Source organism: Mesoplodon mirus (genome assembly GCF_964341445.2).
Source record: "Mesoplodon mirus genome assembly, chromosome: 4".
Lineage (NCBI taxonomy): Eukaryota > Metazoa > Chordata > Mammalia > Artiodactyla > Ziphiidae > Mesoplodon > Mesoplodon mirus.
Window position 1 is genome coordinate 112,779,858 of NC_138979.1, and position 15,740 is coordinate 112,795,597.

Sequence of the window (15,740 nt, forward strand, 5' to 3'; positions counted from 1 at the left end):
CTCACATACCAAGTACATGGCAGTTATTATATCAGATTTTCATCTATATTTTCTCCTAAGGAAATGAAACCGTAAAACTTCAAAAAACTGAAGCTTCAAATCAGGAAGGAAGCACCAACTCATATCAGGAAGTGATCAGTTCCTCAAAACTGTGTTTTGAGTCTCACTGTTTCTTTAAGTAAGCTTACTCTCCCTGCATTTACAGTGTTATTGATACTAATTAAACAGCAAGTTTGAAAGTCTAAGAGTCTCATCCACACTGTCAACAGGAAGTTCATCTTCCAAGCCCTAGTCTTCTCTTTCCTAGGGTTCAGAACCCTTCCCCTTCCACACGCAGGCAGCCTTGCACACCTGGGAGAAGAACAACAGACAAAAGCCTCTGAGCCTGGGACTAACTACTGCTGCTGTTCTCAGCGGGAGCCCCAGCGTGGAGACCTGGTAAGAGCAGAAGCCCCCAGGGCTGGGGAGAGTGGCCAGTGAAGATGGCTGGGAGATCCAGGTCAAATAGATGGAGGGTAAATATTTCAGGAGGGAAGAGACAAGGTTTCTGACATGGGGACCATCAAACGCATGAGTGCAGGACAAAGAGAAGAACGAGATCTACCAGTCAGAGAAAAGATCGTCTTACCTCAAATTCCTCCTCACTGGGCTTTAGTTTCTTTAGAATTGTGAGACTCAAGTGAGAAAGAAGATGGTTAAAAACAAACAAACAAAAAAGAGCCATGAAATCTTAAAAGGCAGAATAAAAATCTAAATGGTTATGAGTGATAATTTTGCTCTTATTGTTTTTACTACTACCATTATTTTCTCTCTCCTGACACAGAAATGTTGGGGCCAGGTCTTCAGGGATGCTTTCCTCTCCTCCTATTGCTGCTGGGACTATGGTGGTCAGTGTGTCCACTTTGTGCTTTGCCTAAGCATCTCACCAAGGCTCAATGGTTTGAAATTCAGCATATACAGCCAAGGCTTCTCCAGTGCAACAAGGCAATGAAGGGTGTCAATAATTATACCCGGCACTGTAAGCCTCAAAACACCTTTCTGCACAACTCCTTCCAGGACGTGGCTGCTGTCTGTGATTTGCCCCACATCGTCTGTAAGAATGGGCTACACAACTGCCACCAGAGTCCAAAGCCTGTTAACCTGACTCAGTGCAATTTCACTGCGGGGAAGTATCCTGATTGCCGCTACCGAGATGATACCCAATACAAGCTCTTCATTGTCGCCTGTGACCCCCCTCAGAAGAGCGACCCTCCCTATCATTTGGTTCCTGTACACTTAGACAAGATTGTTTAAAGTTTCCATCATTTTCCCTCTCACCTGGCACAAATTCTCTTACGACCTCTTCTGATTTTTCTTTTCTTTTGTTGATTTTCCTGGTTCCCATAGAAGGAAAAAGGAGGGTATTGGAAAAATTAGAGTGATGAGGATAGACCAGAGTTGGGACAAAAAATATGTAGGATTCTTTTCTGCTTTGGAGCTCTAGGTTTTGAAGGAAGATAGTAGGGGAGAGGGCAAAGAAGGGTCCAGGCCTCCATATTTTCAGCCTTAGAACTTCGGCCAACTTTTGTTGTATTGTGTTCACAGAAATAAAACCATGTTCTGCTGCATTCTAACGAGTGTGTGTATAAGTGTGTTTGGAAGTGTGATCCTTTTCACATCATTGCCAGCCTGGAGCTATCTAGGCCTGCATTTGCCAGCATTCCAAGGAGAACGATTTTGGCCCTAGGCAACCTTTGAAGTTATTTGGCAACCTGGGGCCTCTGACACTCCCTCACCCCTGTGTCTCTGGGACTTTGGAGCAAGAAAGTTCTCCATCCCTTCAAACTCTGCTCATGGCTTTACATATTTCCCTTGAAACCATTGTCTATGGTTGTTTGGAGGTGGCACTGATCCTCAATGTTGATGGTATTTTCACAGATTCTAACGCTGGTAATTGAAGCATCCTAGATCTTAACTATTTGCCTCTATAATTAATCAGATAGTTTTAAATATAAATAGTAGTAGGGATAATAATCCACTGTAGCCTTAGAGTCAATTCTCCCATTATCTATTGGAATGGACAAAGAGAAAGCATAGATCAAGGGGGTTAAAAAAAAAAAAGTACTGGGACACTAAAAACATTCTTGCCCTACTCAAATAGTGAAATATCACAGAAACATTGGGGCTTTGGAAGAGGTATCTGATTTAGAGATCGAAGGACTGGGATTAAGAATTTAGGTCCTATGTGTAGGGGAGGAAAAATAATTTTTCATAAACCCTTCTAGGTTTTTGGCTGAGACACCCCCGTAATAAAAAGATAGATCAACAGGAAAAAAACAATTTTAGTTACATATGTACATATGGGAGGACTACAAAGATATGAGACTCAAAAGACACAGGAAGCCCTGAGGAGCGTCAGGGTCCATGTTTATAATGGCATCCTGGGGCCAAGCCTGGTGCCAGGAGGATTAGCCCTGGCTTAGAGATGCCAAAGTTCCCAGGGAAAATGAGATAAGTAGACAATTCAATACATATCTCTTACTCACAGGGTGTGGAAATAGAATTTGAGTATCAGGTCAGAGGACACTGTACTTTTTTAAAAATTTATATTGACTAGAGGATGTGGAGCCAGTAAAATATTATGCCCCTCTTACTGCTTTACTTACTGCCTTAGATGGATGCTTTAACTAGCTCCATTGGGGTAAAAAAGTATATAATCGAGAACTGTTTCATTGATAAATTCAATACTGTGAATATTCTTTAAGTCACCTTTTTAATTTATAACGGTTTGTGTTTTTCTTTTTTTTTTTTTTCTTTTTTCTCTCTTTTATTATTCTTATATTTCTTTTCCGTTTGTGTTCTTCTGTTTGGCTTTTTTGTTTTTTTCTGAAGATGCCATACTATCTAGACAGGGCTAATAGAAACAGAAAACGTGATGTCCATGTATGAGGCAAGCCTACAGAGGAAAGCCCACATATGGGGTGGCAAAAGCAAGGCCAAACAGCCTCACAGAAAGGGGGAAGCATACGCTCATGAGAAGGGGAATTCTTCTGGAGCTCTTCACACATTTTTTTTTTTTTTTTTTTTTTTAGTTGCAGTGATGGGGACTACTCTTCATTGCAGTGTGCCGGCTTCTCATTTCAGTGGCTTCTCTTGTTGCGGAGAACGGGCTCTAGGCGAGTGGGCTTCAGTAGTTGTGGTTCACAGGCTATAGAGCCCAGGCTCAGTAGTTGTGGCACACTGGCTTAGTTGTTCTGCAGTATGTGGGATCTTCCCGGACCAGGGCTCAAACCCATGTCCCTGCGTTGGCAGCCAGATTCTTAACCACTGCACCACCAGGGAAGTCCCTCTTCACACTTCTTGATGGATTTTATTTTATTTATTTACTTATTTTGACCACACCACACAGCATGTGGGATCTTAGTTTCCTGATCAAACACTTACCCCCTGCATTGGAAACACAGAGTCTTAACCACTGGACTGCCAGGGAAGTCCCTTGATGGATTTTATAAAGTCCTTCCCTTGTCTTTTCTCATGGGCTAATTTCATTTTTAATGTGATGAATTGCTTTTCAAAAATTAAACAATGTAAGGACTTCCCTGGTGGCGCAGTGGCTAGGACTTTGCTCTCCCAATGCAGGCAGCCCGGGTTCAATCCCTGGTCAGGGAACTAGATCCCACGTACATGCCGCAACTAAGAGTTTGCATGCCACAACTAAGGAGCCCATGTGCTGCAACTAAGGAGCTGGTGAGCTGCAACTAAGGAGCCCTGGAGGTGCAACTAAGGAACCCTGGAAACACAACTAAGGAGACCACCTACTACAACTAAGACCTGGCGCAACCAAATAAATAAATAAATATTTTTAAAAAATTAGACAATGTAGATAAATACAAACCAATACATAGCACTCAAAATAAATAAATATTGTTTTTCATTTACTTACTATCTAAAATATATATATATACATAAAAACATTGGCGTCCATTTTATTCCTCTCTCCATTCCCATTCCTCTTAACTTTTCTCAAATGAAATTATAAATTTAAAGTGTTTCCAGTCCTATTTTTATACTTATACTTCATGTATAATATCTTCATAAACAAAACATAGGGTTTCCATGTGCAATTTAAAAAGAAATTTATATAAATACTACCATATAGTACAAATCATTCTGCAACTTGCTTTTTTTGTTCACTCAACAATGTTTTTAAGACTCATTGATATTAAAATGTATCTTTGTTGTTCTTTTATTTTTACTGGTGTATTGTTTGTTCCTTTGTATTAATAAACCATCATTTATTTACCAGTCGTCTATTGTTGAATATTTGGGATGTTCCCAAATTTCCACCCTAACAAGCAGCATTGCAATGATATCTTTGTACATTTCTCTGTACAAAGAAACTTGTCAACTTAAAGAAAGACACTCAGCATAAGAATTGCGAGTTTAAGTTGTATTCATGATCTTACTGAGGACTAGAACCTTTTATGTTTGGGAAGGTGCAAGAATCAGGGGTCTTTGAAATTATTCCTGAGATACACATCTAACTATCTAGGAACCTGTTTTTCCAAAGCACAAAGTACCTCATCCTGTTTTTCATCCTCAGCTCCCTGCAGGGTGCCCTGTCAGTGGTCAACTGCAGTGGGTTGCAACTCAGTCCTTGTATAACTGGGTAATGAGTGATGTTCTTTGTTCTTCTTTGTTCACAAACTGATTGTAGCAGATTGTATTTTTCAGAGATGTCCATATTAACATATCCCATTCTACATTGTCTTCTTATAGTGTGATATTGACTCTTCCCTATCAGAAGGGTCTATGTTCCCTTTCCTTGAGTATGGGTTAGTCTTAGAAACTCCCTTCTAATGAATAGAATGGGGTGAAAGTCACACTGTATGACTTCCAAAGCCAGGTCATAAAAGGTGATACAGCTTCTGCCTGGCTTTCCCTCTCTGTTGTAGGACACCCACACTTGGACCCAATCATCATGCTGTGAGGAAGATGGTGCCACGTGGCATGTGGAGAGGCCTTGTATAGATATTCCAGCCAACAGGCCCAGCTAAGGTATCAGCCAACATCAACCATTCAACATGTGTGTGAATGAGCCTTCAGGTGATTCCAGCTCCCAACCTCTGAGTCTTCCAGCTGTAGCCTCAGACATTGGAACAGAGACAAGCTGTCCCCACTGTGTCCTATCTGAACTCCTGACCCACTGGGAGCATAATAAATTATCGTTTTGTGCCACCAAATTTGGGGGTAATTTGTTACACAGATAGACTAACTGAAGCATTGATTGTATAATTTCGCCAGAAACTATGGTATGTGAGTTTTTGCATCTCAATGTCCTGTCTCTGGCAAAACATGAGAGTATCATGCTCCTGCATTTTTGGCAACCTGATGAGTATGAAATAGCACAACATTGTCATGTAGGCAAAAAAAAAAAAAAGATGCTATTTGCATCTTTAGATCCTTGGTTCCTAGTACAATGCCTGACACTAGTGGGTTTCTTTTTATTTTAATTATTTATTTATTTATGGCTGTGTTGGGTCTTCGTTCCTGCGCACAGGCTCCCTCTTGTGGCGAGCGGGGGCTACTCTTCGTTGCAGTGGGCGGGTTTCTCATTCTGGTGGCTTCTTTTGTTGCAGAGCACGGCTTCTAGGTGTGCAGGCTTCAGTAGTTGTGGCACGCAGGCTCAGTACTTGTGGCTTGTGGGCTTAGTTACTCTTTGGCATGTGGGATCTTACCAGACCAGGGCTTGAACATGGTTCCCCTGCACTGGCAGGCAGATTCTTAACCACTGCATCACCAGGGAAGTCCCAGACACTAGTGGGTTTCTTTTTCCCTTTTTAAGTCTTTTATTTATTGATTTGTTTGTTTATTTATTTATTTATTTATTTATTTATTTATTTATTTTTGGCTGCGTTGGGTCTTTGTTGCTGCGTGTGAGCTTTCTCTAGTTGCAGCGAGCCCCTACTGCTCTTCGTTGCAGTGCGTGGGCTTCTCATTGTGGTGGATTCTCTTGTTGCAGAGCATGGGCTCTAGGGCACACAGGCTTCAGTAGTTGTGGCACAAGGGCTCAGTAATTGTGGCTCTCGGGCTCTAGAGTGAGGCAGTTGATGAAAGTTGAATACAGTCTGTGGATTAGATAACTGTATAGTTTCAATGCAAATTTCCTGATTTTGATAAGTATACTTATTTTAAACCCTTGTAAAAAGAATGTTCTTGTTTTTAGGAAATGCATAGTGAAGTATTTAGGAAAAGGGGCAACATGTCCATAACTTACTCTCACACATTCAGAAAAAAATTTATGTATCTGTACATAAATATGTGACTAATAAAGCAAATAGGAAAAATGTTAATGTTTAGAGAATATAGACAAATGATATACAGGAATTCTTTGCATCATTTTTGCAACTGTTCTGTATATCTGAAATTATTTCCAAATTAAAAGTTTAAAAAATTTTTCAGCACGGTCATTTACCACTTGTGCAAATTACCTATCTTTGCAGATAATCAGTTGCCTCATTTACTAAGATAAGATATTTTACCTACTCACTTTCATTTATAGAATCTACCAAACTCTACTTTGGCACCTTGCAAATCACCAGCCACAGAAAAATGAAAAAGACCGGGTCACTAGTAGCTTTCAGCTGAGTGGGAAAAACAACCAAGAAAACTGGAATGTCTAACAAAGAGTGATTAGTGTTAGTTCTCAGGGTGGTTTCAAGACCTGAATGACCTAATATAGATTTAAACATACATATAAAAGGGGCTTAATGAAATTCCTGGTACCTCATACAAGTAGTTCCATCTCCCCTTTGGATGATTACAAGCTTCAAGGAAAGTATTTTTAGCTCTCTAAAAAAGACATCCTCGGGCTTCCATGGTGGCGCAGTGCTTGAGAGTCCGCCTGCCGATGCAGGGGACACGGGTTCGTGCCCTGGTCCGGGAAGATCCCACATGCCACGGAGTGGCTGGGTCCGTGAGCCATGGCCGCTGAGTCTGCGCGTCCGGAGCCTGTGCTCCGCAACAGGAGAGGCCACAACAGTGAAAGGCCCGCGTACCGCAAAAAAAAAAAAAAAAAAAAAAGACATTCTCAAATAGCCCTCTTTCTAGCCAGCTCCCAACTTCCTGTCTTTCCCCCTGGGACAGTGATGGCACCCCTGGTGTCTCTCTGTGTTCAAATTTCCTCTTCTTATAAGGACACCAGTCGGACTGGATTAGGGCCCACCTAAGGCCTCATTTTAACTTAGTCACTTCTTTAAAGGCCTTAGCTTCAAATACATTCTGACTTACATCTTACATTTCCGAGAAGTTAAAGTTTGAACATAAAAGTTTTGGGAGAACACAATTCAGCTTATAACAGTGATTATAAAGAGAAGTTTCATAAGAGCTGCAAGGCCCTAAGCGATGGTGTGAGGCATCCTACATTTAGGTCTTTAATTGTAGTTTGGCAACTTTTCCGAGGAGAGGAAACAATAAGGATAAGAGCTGTTCCCTGCTCTTATGACAACTGTTATTTGGTGCCTACCAGTGGTTGTGGGGATTTCACAGACAGCAGCTTGTAAAGAAAGGTACTGAGGAAAGAACTGATTTTTTTTATATCTCCCATTGTCTTGGTTGACTGAAGGACTTGCAAGAGTACATGGAGGCTGTAAAAGCAGTAAGTACTGGGCATCACACTACTGAGCTTAAGTAAAATAGCAAGGCTTGCCATAGAGGGGGCCCACACCATTCCCAAAAGCCCAAGAAAAGAAGGTGGAATGCTGGGAATGCAGAGCTACATTTCCTGTGAGAAAAAAAGCAAAAAGAAAAACAGATTTTCCTCCTACTCCTAAGTGACCTGATTAGTTATAACCTTCCAGGTAGTCAACAGAACCAACTATGCCAACCCTTCTGGTCTTGTTTTCTCATCCCTTTTTACCTCTAAGTCTCATCCATACTTACTTCCTGACACCGTATTTATAATCCCTCTGTCTGACTCCTTCTAATCTCCTGTGCCTTCTTCATTGCCTGTTCTGTCCCAGCCTCAAGGCTCCCACCTACCCAGGGTCTGACTGAGAACAGATCCTGTTGGTGATTCCAGGACTGAGAAGCATATCATAGGTCTCTCCACCAATACAGAGCTTCCTCTCTGGAAAAGAGAGGGCAGAGGGAGGAAGGTTTAGGGTTTTGAAGTTAGGGGGCTTTTGTTTGTGTTTGTGTTTGCATGTGGATGTTCAATCACAATTTGTTGAAAAGATTATCCTTTCTTCCTAGAATCGCTTTGCACTTTTGTCAAAAATCATTTGACAGTATTTGTGTGGGTATGTTCTGGGCTCTCTATGCAGCTCCGTTGATCTATGTGTCTATTCTTCCACCAATTCACACAAAAATATGTACACAGATGTTTAAAGCAGCTATCTTCATAATCACCCGGAATGGAAACAATGCAAACGTCCTTCAACAGGTGAATGGATAAATAAGCCATGGAACATCCACGCAATAAAAGGCTACTCAACAATAAAAAGGAACGAACCACTGATCCACACAACTTGGATAAATTTCATAGGCATTACAGTGAGTAAAAGAAGCCAGTCTTGGAAGGTTACATACTGTGCAATCCTATTTGTATGATATTTTGAAAAGACAAAACTATAGTGACAGAGAATAGATCAGTGGTTGGCAGGTGTTGGGGTGAGGGGAGTGCATGACTATAAAGAGATAGCACAAGGGGATTTGGGGGGTGATGGAACTGTTCTGTGTCCTGGTAGTGTGCAATTCATTTATACGAGTTAAAAATTCATAGAATTGTATACCAAAAAGATCAATTTTCCCATATGATATTTTTTTAAAAAGAAAAAATAAAGACAGAAAAAGAAAGAAAATGTGGAAGCAAGGCACAAAAGCACACACTCTGGGAGTCAGCAGACCTGGTTTTCATCATTCCATACTTGGCTTCATGCCTCAGTTTCTCTTTTTTTTTAAATATTTATTTATTTATTTAATTATTTATTTTGGCTCCACCGGGTCTTAGTTGCAGCATGAAGGCTTTTAGTTGCGGCATGTGGGATCTAGTTCCCTCACCAGGGATCAAACCCCGGCCCCCTGCATTGGAAGCATAAAGTCTTACCCACGGGACCACCAGGGAAGTCCCTCTTTGTTTTTAAGGTGAAAGTTTTAGAGCCAGATTACAAAAGACCTTCCCTGCCCTGATGTTCCTTAATTCCACAGATCTACAAACATGATCACATTCATATTCAGCGTGTGCACACACACTCATGGTCCCATGCAAACAGATTTTGTCTCTATGTTACAACAGCCCAAGCTCTCCTTATCCCAGAGCCCTTCCCTTAAATAATTGTCTGCCAGTATTTATGGGAGAGGAAGGGGGAGCTTGAGGGAGGTGGCGAAGAGAAGCTGCCAAACATGTTGGCCTGAAGCAGGGCCAACTCTCAGCCTCTATGAGGAATGTTTCCAAGAAGCTCAGGAAATTCCTGGTCCCACTCCCACATTCTCTTGTTGTTGCCTTGATCTCGACTCCACATTACTCTCTCCCGTCTGCGGATCTGAGCCAAGCTAAAAACTTCCATGGGCTCTCAGGTCCCAGGAAGCCTAACAAGGCCTAGCAGAGGCTAGCTGCCAGCCTTGACTCTCAGAGGCTGCCTAAAGTTGCCTGAGAGGAAACTCTGTGCTAGAAGCATGTTTGAAGTCCACTGGGATGACCTAGACCTCTGAACATGGCTTTGTACTGAGAAGAGCTCTGAACCAAACCAGATCTCAATGATGTGACTCTTCTAGAGATGCCTACCCGCGAAGAGCCAGAAACTGCATGCCAGGGCTCAGCACTCACTGCTAGACATGGATGTTCAGCTAGAAGGTCCTAAGTGCTTCCCTGGTGGTCCAGTGGTTAAGACTCCCTGCTTCCACTGGAGGGGGCATGGGTTCAATCCCTGGTCGGGGAACTAACTGCCAAAAAAAAAAAAAATAGATAGGGAGTAGAAGGCCCTAAGCGTAAGGGGACTTTTTTTTTTTCTTTTTTTTTTTTTGCGGTACACGGGCCTCTCCCTGTTGTGCCCTCTCCCGTTGCGAAGCACAGGCTCCAGACACGCAGGCTCAGCGGCCATGGCTCACAGGCCCAGCCGCTCCACGGCATGTGGGATCTTCCCGGACCGGGGCACGAACCCGTGTCCCCTGCATTGACAGGCGGACCCTCAACCACTGCGCCACCAGGGAAGCCCTGTAAGGGGACTTTAAGATGACAAAACCCAAGCCCTGGGTTTTACAGATTAGACAACTGTGGTCCAGAGAGGGCTACAGAGTGCCTTAGGGGCACAGCACAGGGAGCGGATAGTAGGGCAAGGACTACATTAGGTGCCCTGGCCCAATTATCCACCCAGCTGCAGACTGAGGGAAGGTGGAAAAGGAAGGAAACTGACCCTGAATACAGGCCCTGCTCAGACTTGTAGCAAGAAGAAACCAGAGGATGACATACAGTAGTGATGAGCTTTAAAGTACAGTCACCACACTGGCTAGTAAAACAGGCCTAGTGAGACTCTGTCCATTCAGATGAACAACTCCTTCTCCATTGTTAAGTAAGAAGACAATAAGGGAGTCGGAAGGGAGATAAGCGCGGAGGGAGAAAGCTGAGATGAAACCATCCCACCTACACTTGCTGCAAGCCACAGAGAAACCTACAAAATACATGGGAATTTACTGAATGATCTGCAGAGGTGTTTGAGATTAGTCCCCTAGAAAGTGGCTCCTGGGAGACAGTTTTGAGATGCTTCCAGGTATGCCACGGTTTAGTCTTCAGGAGGTACACTTTCATTCTGAAACTTCTATGCAGGACCTCCATCATGCATCATGAATCATGCACATGGAGGACTGCCCCACCTTCGTGATCAATTTCCCAAACCAATATTGAGGCGCCTTCTGCCACGGGCAGGTAGATTCAAAGCCCTTTAGTGCTCCCACTTGCTCTGTGAGGGCTGAATCAGTCTCAGGAGGCAAGAGTGGCGATTGGGAGCAGCCTTTCACTTTCCAGTTAGACAGAAAGCGCAAAGTGCAAATACTGATGAGGCAGCACTTGGAAGGAAAGAACCTGATGTGATGGCCCTTTACTCTGTTCATTGAAGGTATGGGTGACCGATCTGTTTCAGGCTGGAAGACTATTGGCTGCTGGAATTGAAGGGGAATTTACCAGAGAGACAGGAGAAAATCAACATGTCAGAAGCGGCAGAAGACACTATGATTTTGTCGGTACAGGTAAAATTGCAGGAGTAAGGTGGACGCTGGGATGCATTTACCTGTCCACTGAGAATGCAGAATTCCTGAAGCTTGTTTGGTTTGAAGACTCTTCTGAAAATTAACATTATCCTTCTTAGAAGAATCACTGGATATGGTCATTTCTGTCTTTAAGCAGGTACCCATCTTCACATGTTAGCACCTCAATTTTAAGATTAATCTGCCTGGGTCAGTCTCCTAGAAGAGGTTAATACTCCTTTATTTTTGGGATAGCAATAGTCGCCCCACAGAACAGAGACCTCTGATTTGTCTCCCGGCCACTGGTGTTTCTCTCCTTGACTCTGCCTGGTGGCTCTAGGACAAGACTTGATCTTCCCCCTCCCAGAGTCCTCCTATTCAGAGCACTTTCCGCCCCACCTCACCCCCGTTTCCCTGGCTGTGCAGGTCTGCACCCGGACCATCCGCTAGCACCTATCACTTTATTCCCCGGGTGGAGACTCACAGTGGTCCCATGGCCAGGAAGGTGCATGGAACCAGTAGCCAGAGCTGGTGATTGTGCAGAATAGATGCAGCAAAGCTCCAAGTGAGTGTTCAAAAGAGATGTACTAAAGTGTTCTCTTAGCACTAGCAGGAGGGAAAATGAGGAGCTTTGGGTTTGGAAACAAGAGTGAGATGAACTTAAGAAAAATGCTATCTAAAGAAAACAGAACTAGAAACTTAAAGTTTCCCTTTTTCCCCCTCCTCCATCCTCACTGTTTGTAAGGAGTGAGATCCCCACCACCACCAAAATAGCTGGCCACCCCTCTGACCCACAGGCCTTCTTCCTCTTACAGAGGCCCCAGAGCTAAGCATTCACTTTACCTAAAAAACACAAAATCACTTCCAACATTTATAAATGTAGTACGCAAAGACAATGACAGAACTGGTCAAACTGGTTGGCAGTAGGACCTTTCTCTAGTTCTATGACCTTGTCTAGAGCTTGATGCGGGTGTAAACAGGGGGTCATATGAAATGATTAAGTGATGACAGAAGCCATGTTTAGGCTTTTCAATGGATGTAAGAGAGGGTTGCCAAGAAGTGAGCAGACTCATAGGCCAAGTGCCCTGGGAACCTGTGAGAGCCCCCAGCAAGCTCAGGTAGAGAAAGCCGTGACTCCACAGCACTCAGTGAAGGAGGGAGACTGGGGAATTGCCTTCTTGAGGAGACTCCAATAGCAGAGAGAGCAACGACAGGGAAGCCAGGAGACCCAAGGTCTAGTCTCAGTCGGACACTAACTAGCAGCTGCCGTAAGCAGGTCACTTAACCTTTCTGAGCTTCAGGTTGCCCCTCTGTAAAAGGCGGGGGTTACATTAGGTCTGGGATGGCCAGTGGGTGGCACACACACCCTCACCTCTCTCGGGCCTTCGGTAGAGGCCACTGTTCCATCACTTCACTGTTTAGATATTTTTCTACAGCATTCTAGGCAGGCACTTCCAATTAGAGTTGGTCCACAAGCTGAAATCTACTTATCCTCCCCCCACTTGATGATTGCTGATGTCCTTCCTAGCTCCTGAATGGAGGGTTCCAACTTTGTAAGGAAGAGAGGACCAGCTTTCTGATTTAGCAATAGCTCCCTCAAAAAAAGGAAAATGGAAATGTAGGGTCATAATTTCATACACTTCTCCTCCCCACCTGAGGCCGAGCAGGGTCTTCCCAGGATCACGCTGTCCTTCCTTCTATGCCAGAGATTTTTGTACCTGAGCTTCGCCCTCTGTCACCTCGCCCAGCGTGACACTGTCCCAGACCGTAGCTCCTTTTTATCTAAAATAGCCCACACTTTAAAACTATATTGGGCATCAAGGAACCTACAAAGAGAGGAATTATCTCAGGTCAGTGAAAATCAAAAGTCAAAAGAGGTGACATCTAAGGATTCCATTCGCCACTCACCAAAGCTAACCAGACTCACGGGTCTCACCCTTGTCAGGAGAGCGAGCACACAAACAGCACCTGGATGGGGACAGCATCAGGAATTCAAGTGGTTGCAACTGTGTTTTATTGAAAGAAGCAGTGAAGTGGTCAACATAGGCCCCATCTCACAACCCACTCTTCACCCCCCAAGCCACGCAGAGGCCAGCCTCAGGCCAGGGGAGCACACGTGTGTGTGTGTGTGTGTGTTGGATAAGAGCCCTAATTAACTTGAGTTATTGCCCTCAAGCCAGGGAAGCATGTGTTTATGTGTGTGTGTGTGTGTGCGTGTGTGCGCGCACACACGAGCACATGGAGGAGGTGGGTAGATAAGAGCCCTAACTAACTTGAGTTCTTGCCTGCAGGGCAAGGAAGCGAGAGGGGGAGAGGCGATAAGGTAGGGCATCTCTGGCTTCAGGTAGAGACCTACACAGAACCGTCAAAGTGGACTGGCACGTACGGGTCCCCCTCACAGGCCACGATGATGTGTTTCTCCTTCTGGCTGGTCTTGTAGGCACAGTTGGGGTACTTGGAGCTGCCTGTCTGGCGGCAGTCTGTGATGTGCATGGTGGAGTTGCTCTCATAGCAGTTGGGCCGCCCATTCTTGCAGGGGATGTTTTTCTGGGAGCAGACGGCCTTGACATCTTCCAGGGACTCGTGCACAAAGGTGTTCACCGGCTTGCACCGTCCCTGGGTCATTTTTCGGCGCATCATCATTTGGTTGCAGTAGTTGGAGTTGTTGCTTGGGGAGCTGCCGGAGTCCATGTGCTGCCGCTGGAACTTCATGGCCGGCGATTCCTTGCCCAGGGAAGGCTGGACCAACCCCAGCACCAGCAGCACCAGGACCAGCCATGGCAGCAGGACCGGGGACTTCCGAGCCATGGTGGTCTCACTGCCCTGGAGGAGCCTGCCCGGGAAAAGGGGGAGAGGAGGAATAACACTGCCTTAGAAAGAGAACCCCAGCTCCCACCTGTAGCCTCCCTGGCTTACAGTCTCCAGGTCAACCAGAAAGATGTCCCTCTTCCTGCGAGCTTTTCCAAGTAACGAGACAATCACATATACTCTTCTCCACAAACATTTGATTCCCACTCCCTACAGAGAGGCCGTCCTCCCCTCTGGGTGGTGACCCCAGAAATGACCAAAAATCCTAGCAGCCCTGTCTTTGAATACAGAAATATTTTTGATACAAAATACCTTTGAAACATAAAACACCTCCGTACCCAGCGCTCACACGGCTCATTAGAAGATGCTTTTGAATAAACCATTAAATAAATGATCTAAATTTTGAATAAGCCAAATTGTATCCCTGAGATAACCACCGAGTATTCATCCAGGATCACGGTGGACAGAGAGCCCTGTTGTCCTACAACACAAGGGAAACTCAGCCCCAGTGTTTTACACTGGCACTATAAAGCGATGCCATTGTGTTCCAAAGAGAGATGCTCTCCTCTCCCAACCTAGGGGCTGCTCCTTCTCCAGCCCCATGGGCTCTCTGCAGCCTACGTGCTCCATTCCTGACCCCAGCTCTGCCCCCTGCCCACATCTGCCTGGCCCGATTCTCAGGCTAGCCTCACCCACCCTGGCTCCCCCCTCTCCAACCCTCAGGCAGAAACAGCTCCTGTGTGCCTCTTGGGCTGCTTACCTGGGTCTCTAGCTTGGTCTCTGAGAGAGAAAAGGCAGTTTCTGCAATCACTCTATCCCAGGGGTATGGACTTTATACAGATTAAAAGGAGGCTTGGCTTCCAGGAAGAGACGGGTGGGAGGAGCATCTTGGTCTCGGTCCACAGGAAAACAAGGTCATGTGAGGAAGGGGTGGGGAATTGCCCAGGCCACCCTTTTTGGCCTGGGGAGGGCTGCTGGGGAGTGTGAGCCTTTGCCTATAAGAACCTTTCTTTCTATAAGAAGCAGAGAAAGCCACTAGAGCACTGATGCTCGAACCTCAGCCAAGTCCTTGTTATCTCCTTGCAAGCCATTTTCACCAAATAGCCCTTGGAGGTTAGCAAAATGCACATAACATGGGATCACGGGAAGGGGAGGGAAAGGGAGGTCCTCTCTTGCCCTGGGAGTCCTGGAGTTGCTTTGGCCAGAATTCCACATCTCCCACCAGCTCCTCTGCTGGGGGAGCAGGGAGAAGTGGCCAGCTGCCCCCAGCTGGAAGGCTTCCCGGATCTGGAGAAGAAGGGGGAGAGTACCTGAACACGGAGGAGTAGAAAGCAGCTTCGTTTGGCGTCACCTCACCCAGTTGTGGCCACTTCAACACTCCTGGGCTATTGAAGGAGGGTGTGTGGCCATTCCTATCTATAGTGACCTCTCATCCCATAGGCCAGAGTGGAGGAGAGGAATTAGGGATGAGCCAAACTGCAAAATCCCCTTTAGAGAAGAAATAGAGAATATTTGTTCGCAGTAAAATTTCAGTCTAGAAAGAGACGTGTATTTGCTGGAAGACAATTTTATTTTTATTTATTTTATTTATTTAATTTAAATTTTTTTTTTTTTTGCGGTACGCGGGCCTCTCACTGCCGCCGCCTCTCCCGTTGCAGAGCACAGGCTGCGGACGAGCAGGCCCATCGGCCATGGCTCACGGGCCCAGACGCTCC

The 15,740-nt window shown here is 45.0% G+C and overlaps 2 protein-coding genes across 2 annotated transcripts; one reads left to right on the forward strand and one right to left on the reverse strand.

The window, feature by feature from the left end:
- The first annotated feature begins 211 nt into the window (after nt 1-211).
- Nucleotides 212-1,607, forward strand: RNASE6 (ribonuclease A family member 6). The gene is made up of 2 exons (XM_082619955.1): nt 212-438; nt 824-1,607. Exon 2 carries the CDS (start codon nt 826-828, stop codon nt 1,291-1,293), a length of 468 nt encoding a protein of 155 aa, XP_082476081.1. The 5' UTR covers nt 212-438; nt 824-825; the 3' UTR covers nt 1,294-1,607.
- An 11,607-nt stretch (nt 1,608-13,214) lies between these two features.
- On the reverse strand, nt 13,215-14,910 carry RNASE1 (ribonuclease A family member 1, pancreatic). Its single transcript, XM_082618844.1, has 2 exons — nt 14,786-14,910; nt 13,215-14,050 (listed from the first exon to the last, which is right to left on the reverse strand). Exon 2 carries the CDS (start codon nt 14,023-14,025, stop codon nt 13,570-13,572), a length of 456 nt encoding a protein of 151 aa, XP_082474970.1. The 5' UTR covers nt 14,026-14,050; nt 14,786-14,910; the 3' UTR covers nt 13,215-13,569.
- Nucleotides 14,911-15,740: the final 830 nt, after the last annotated feature.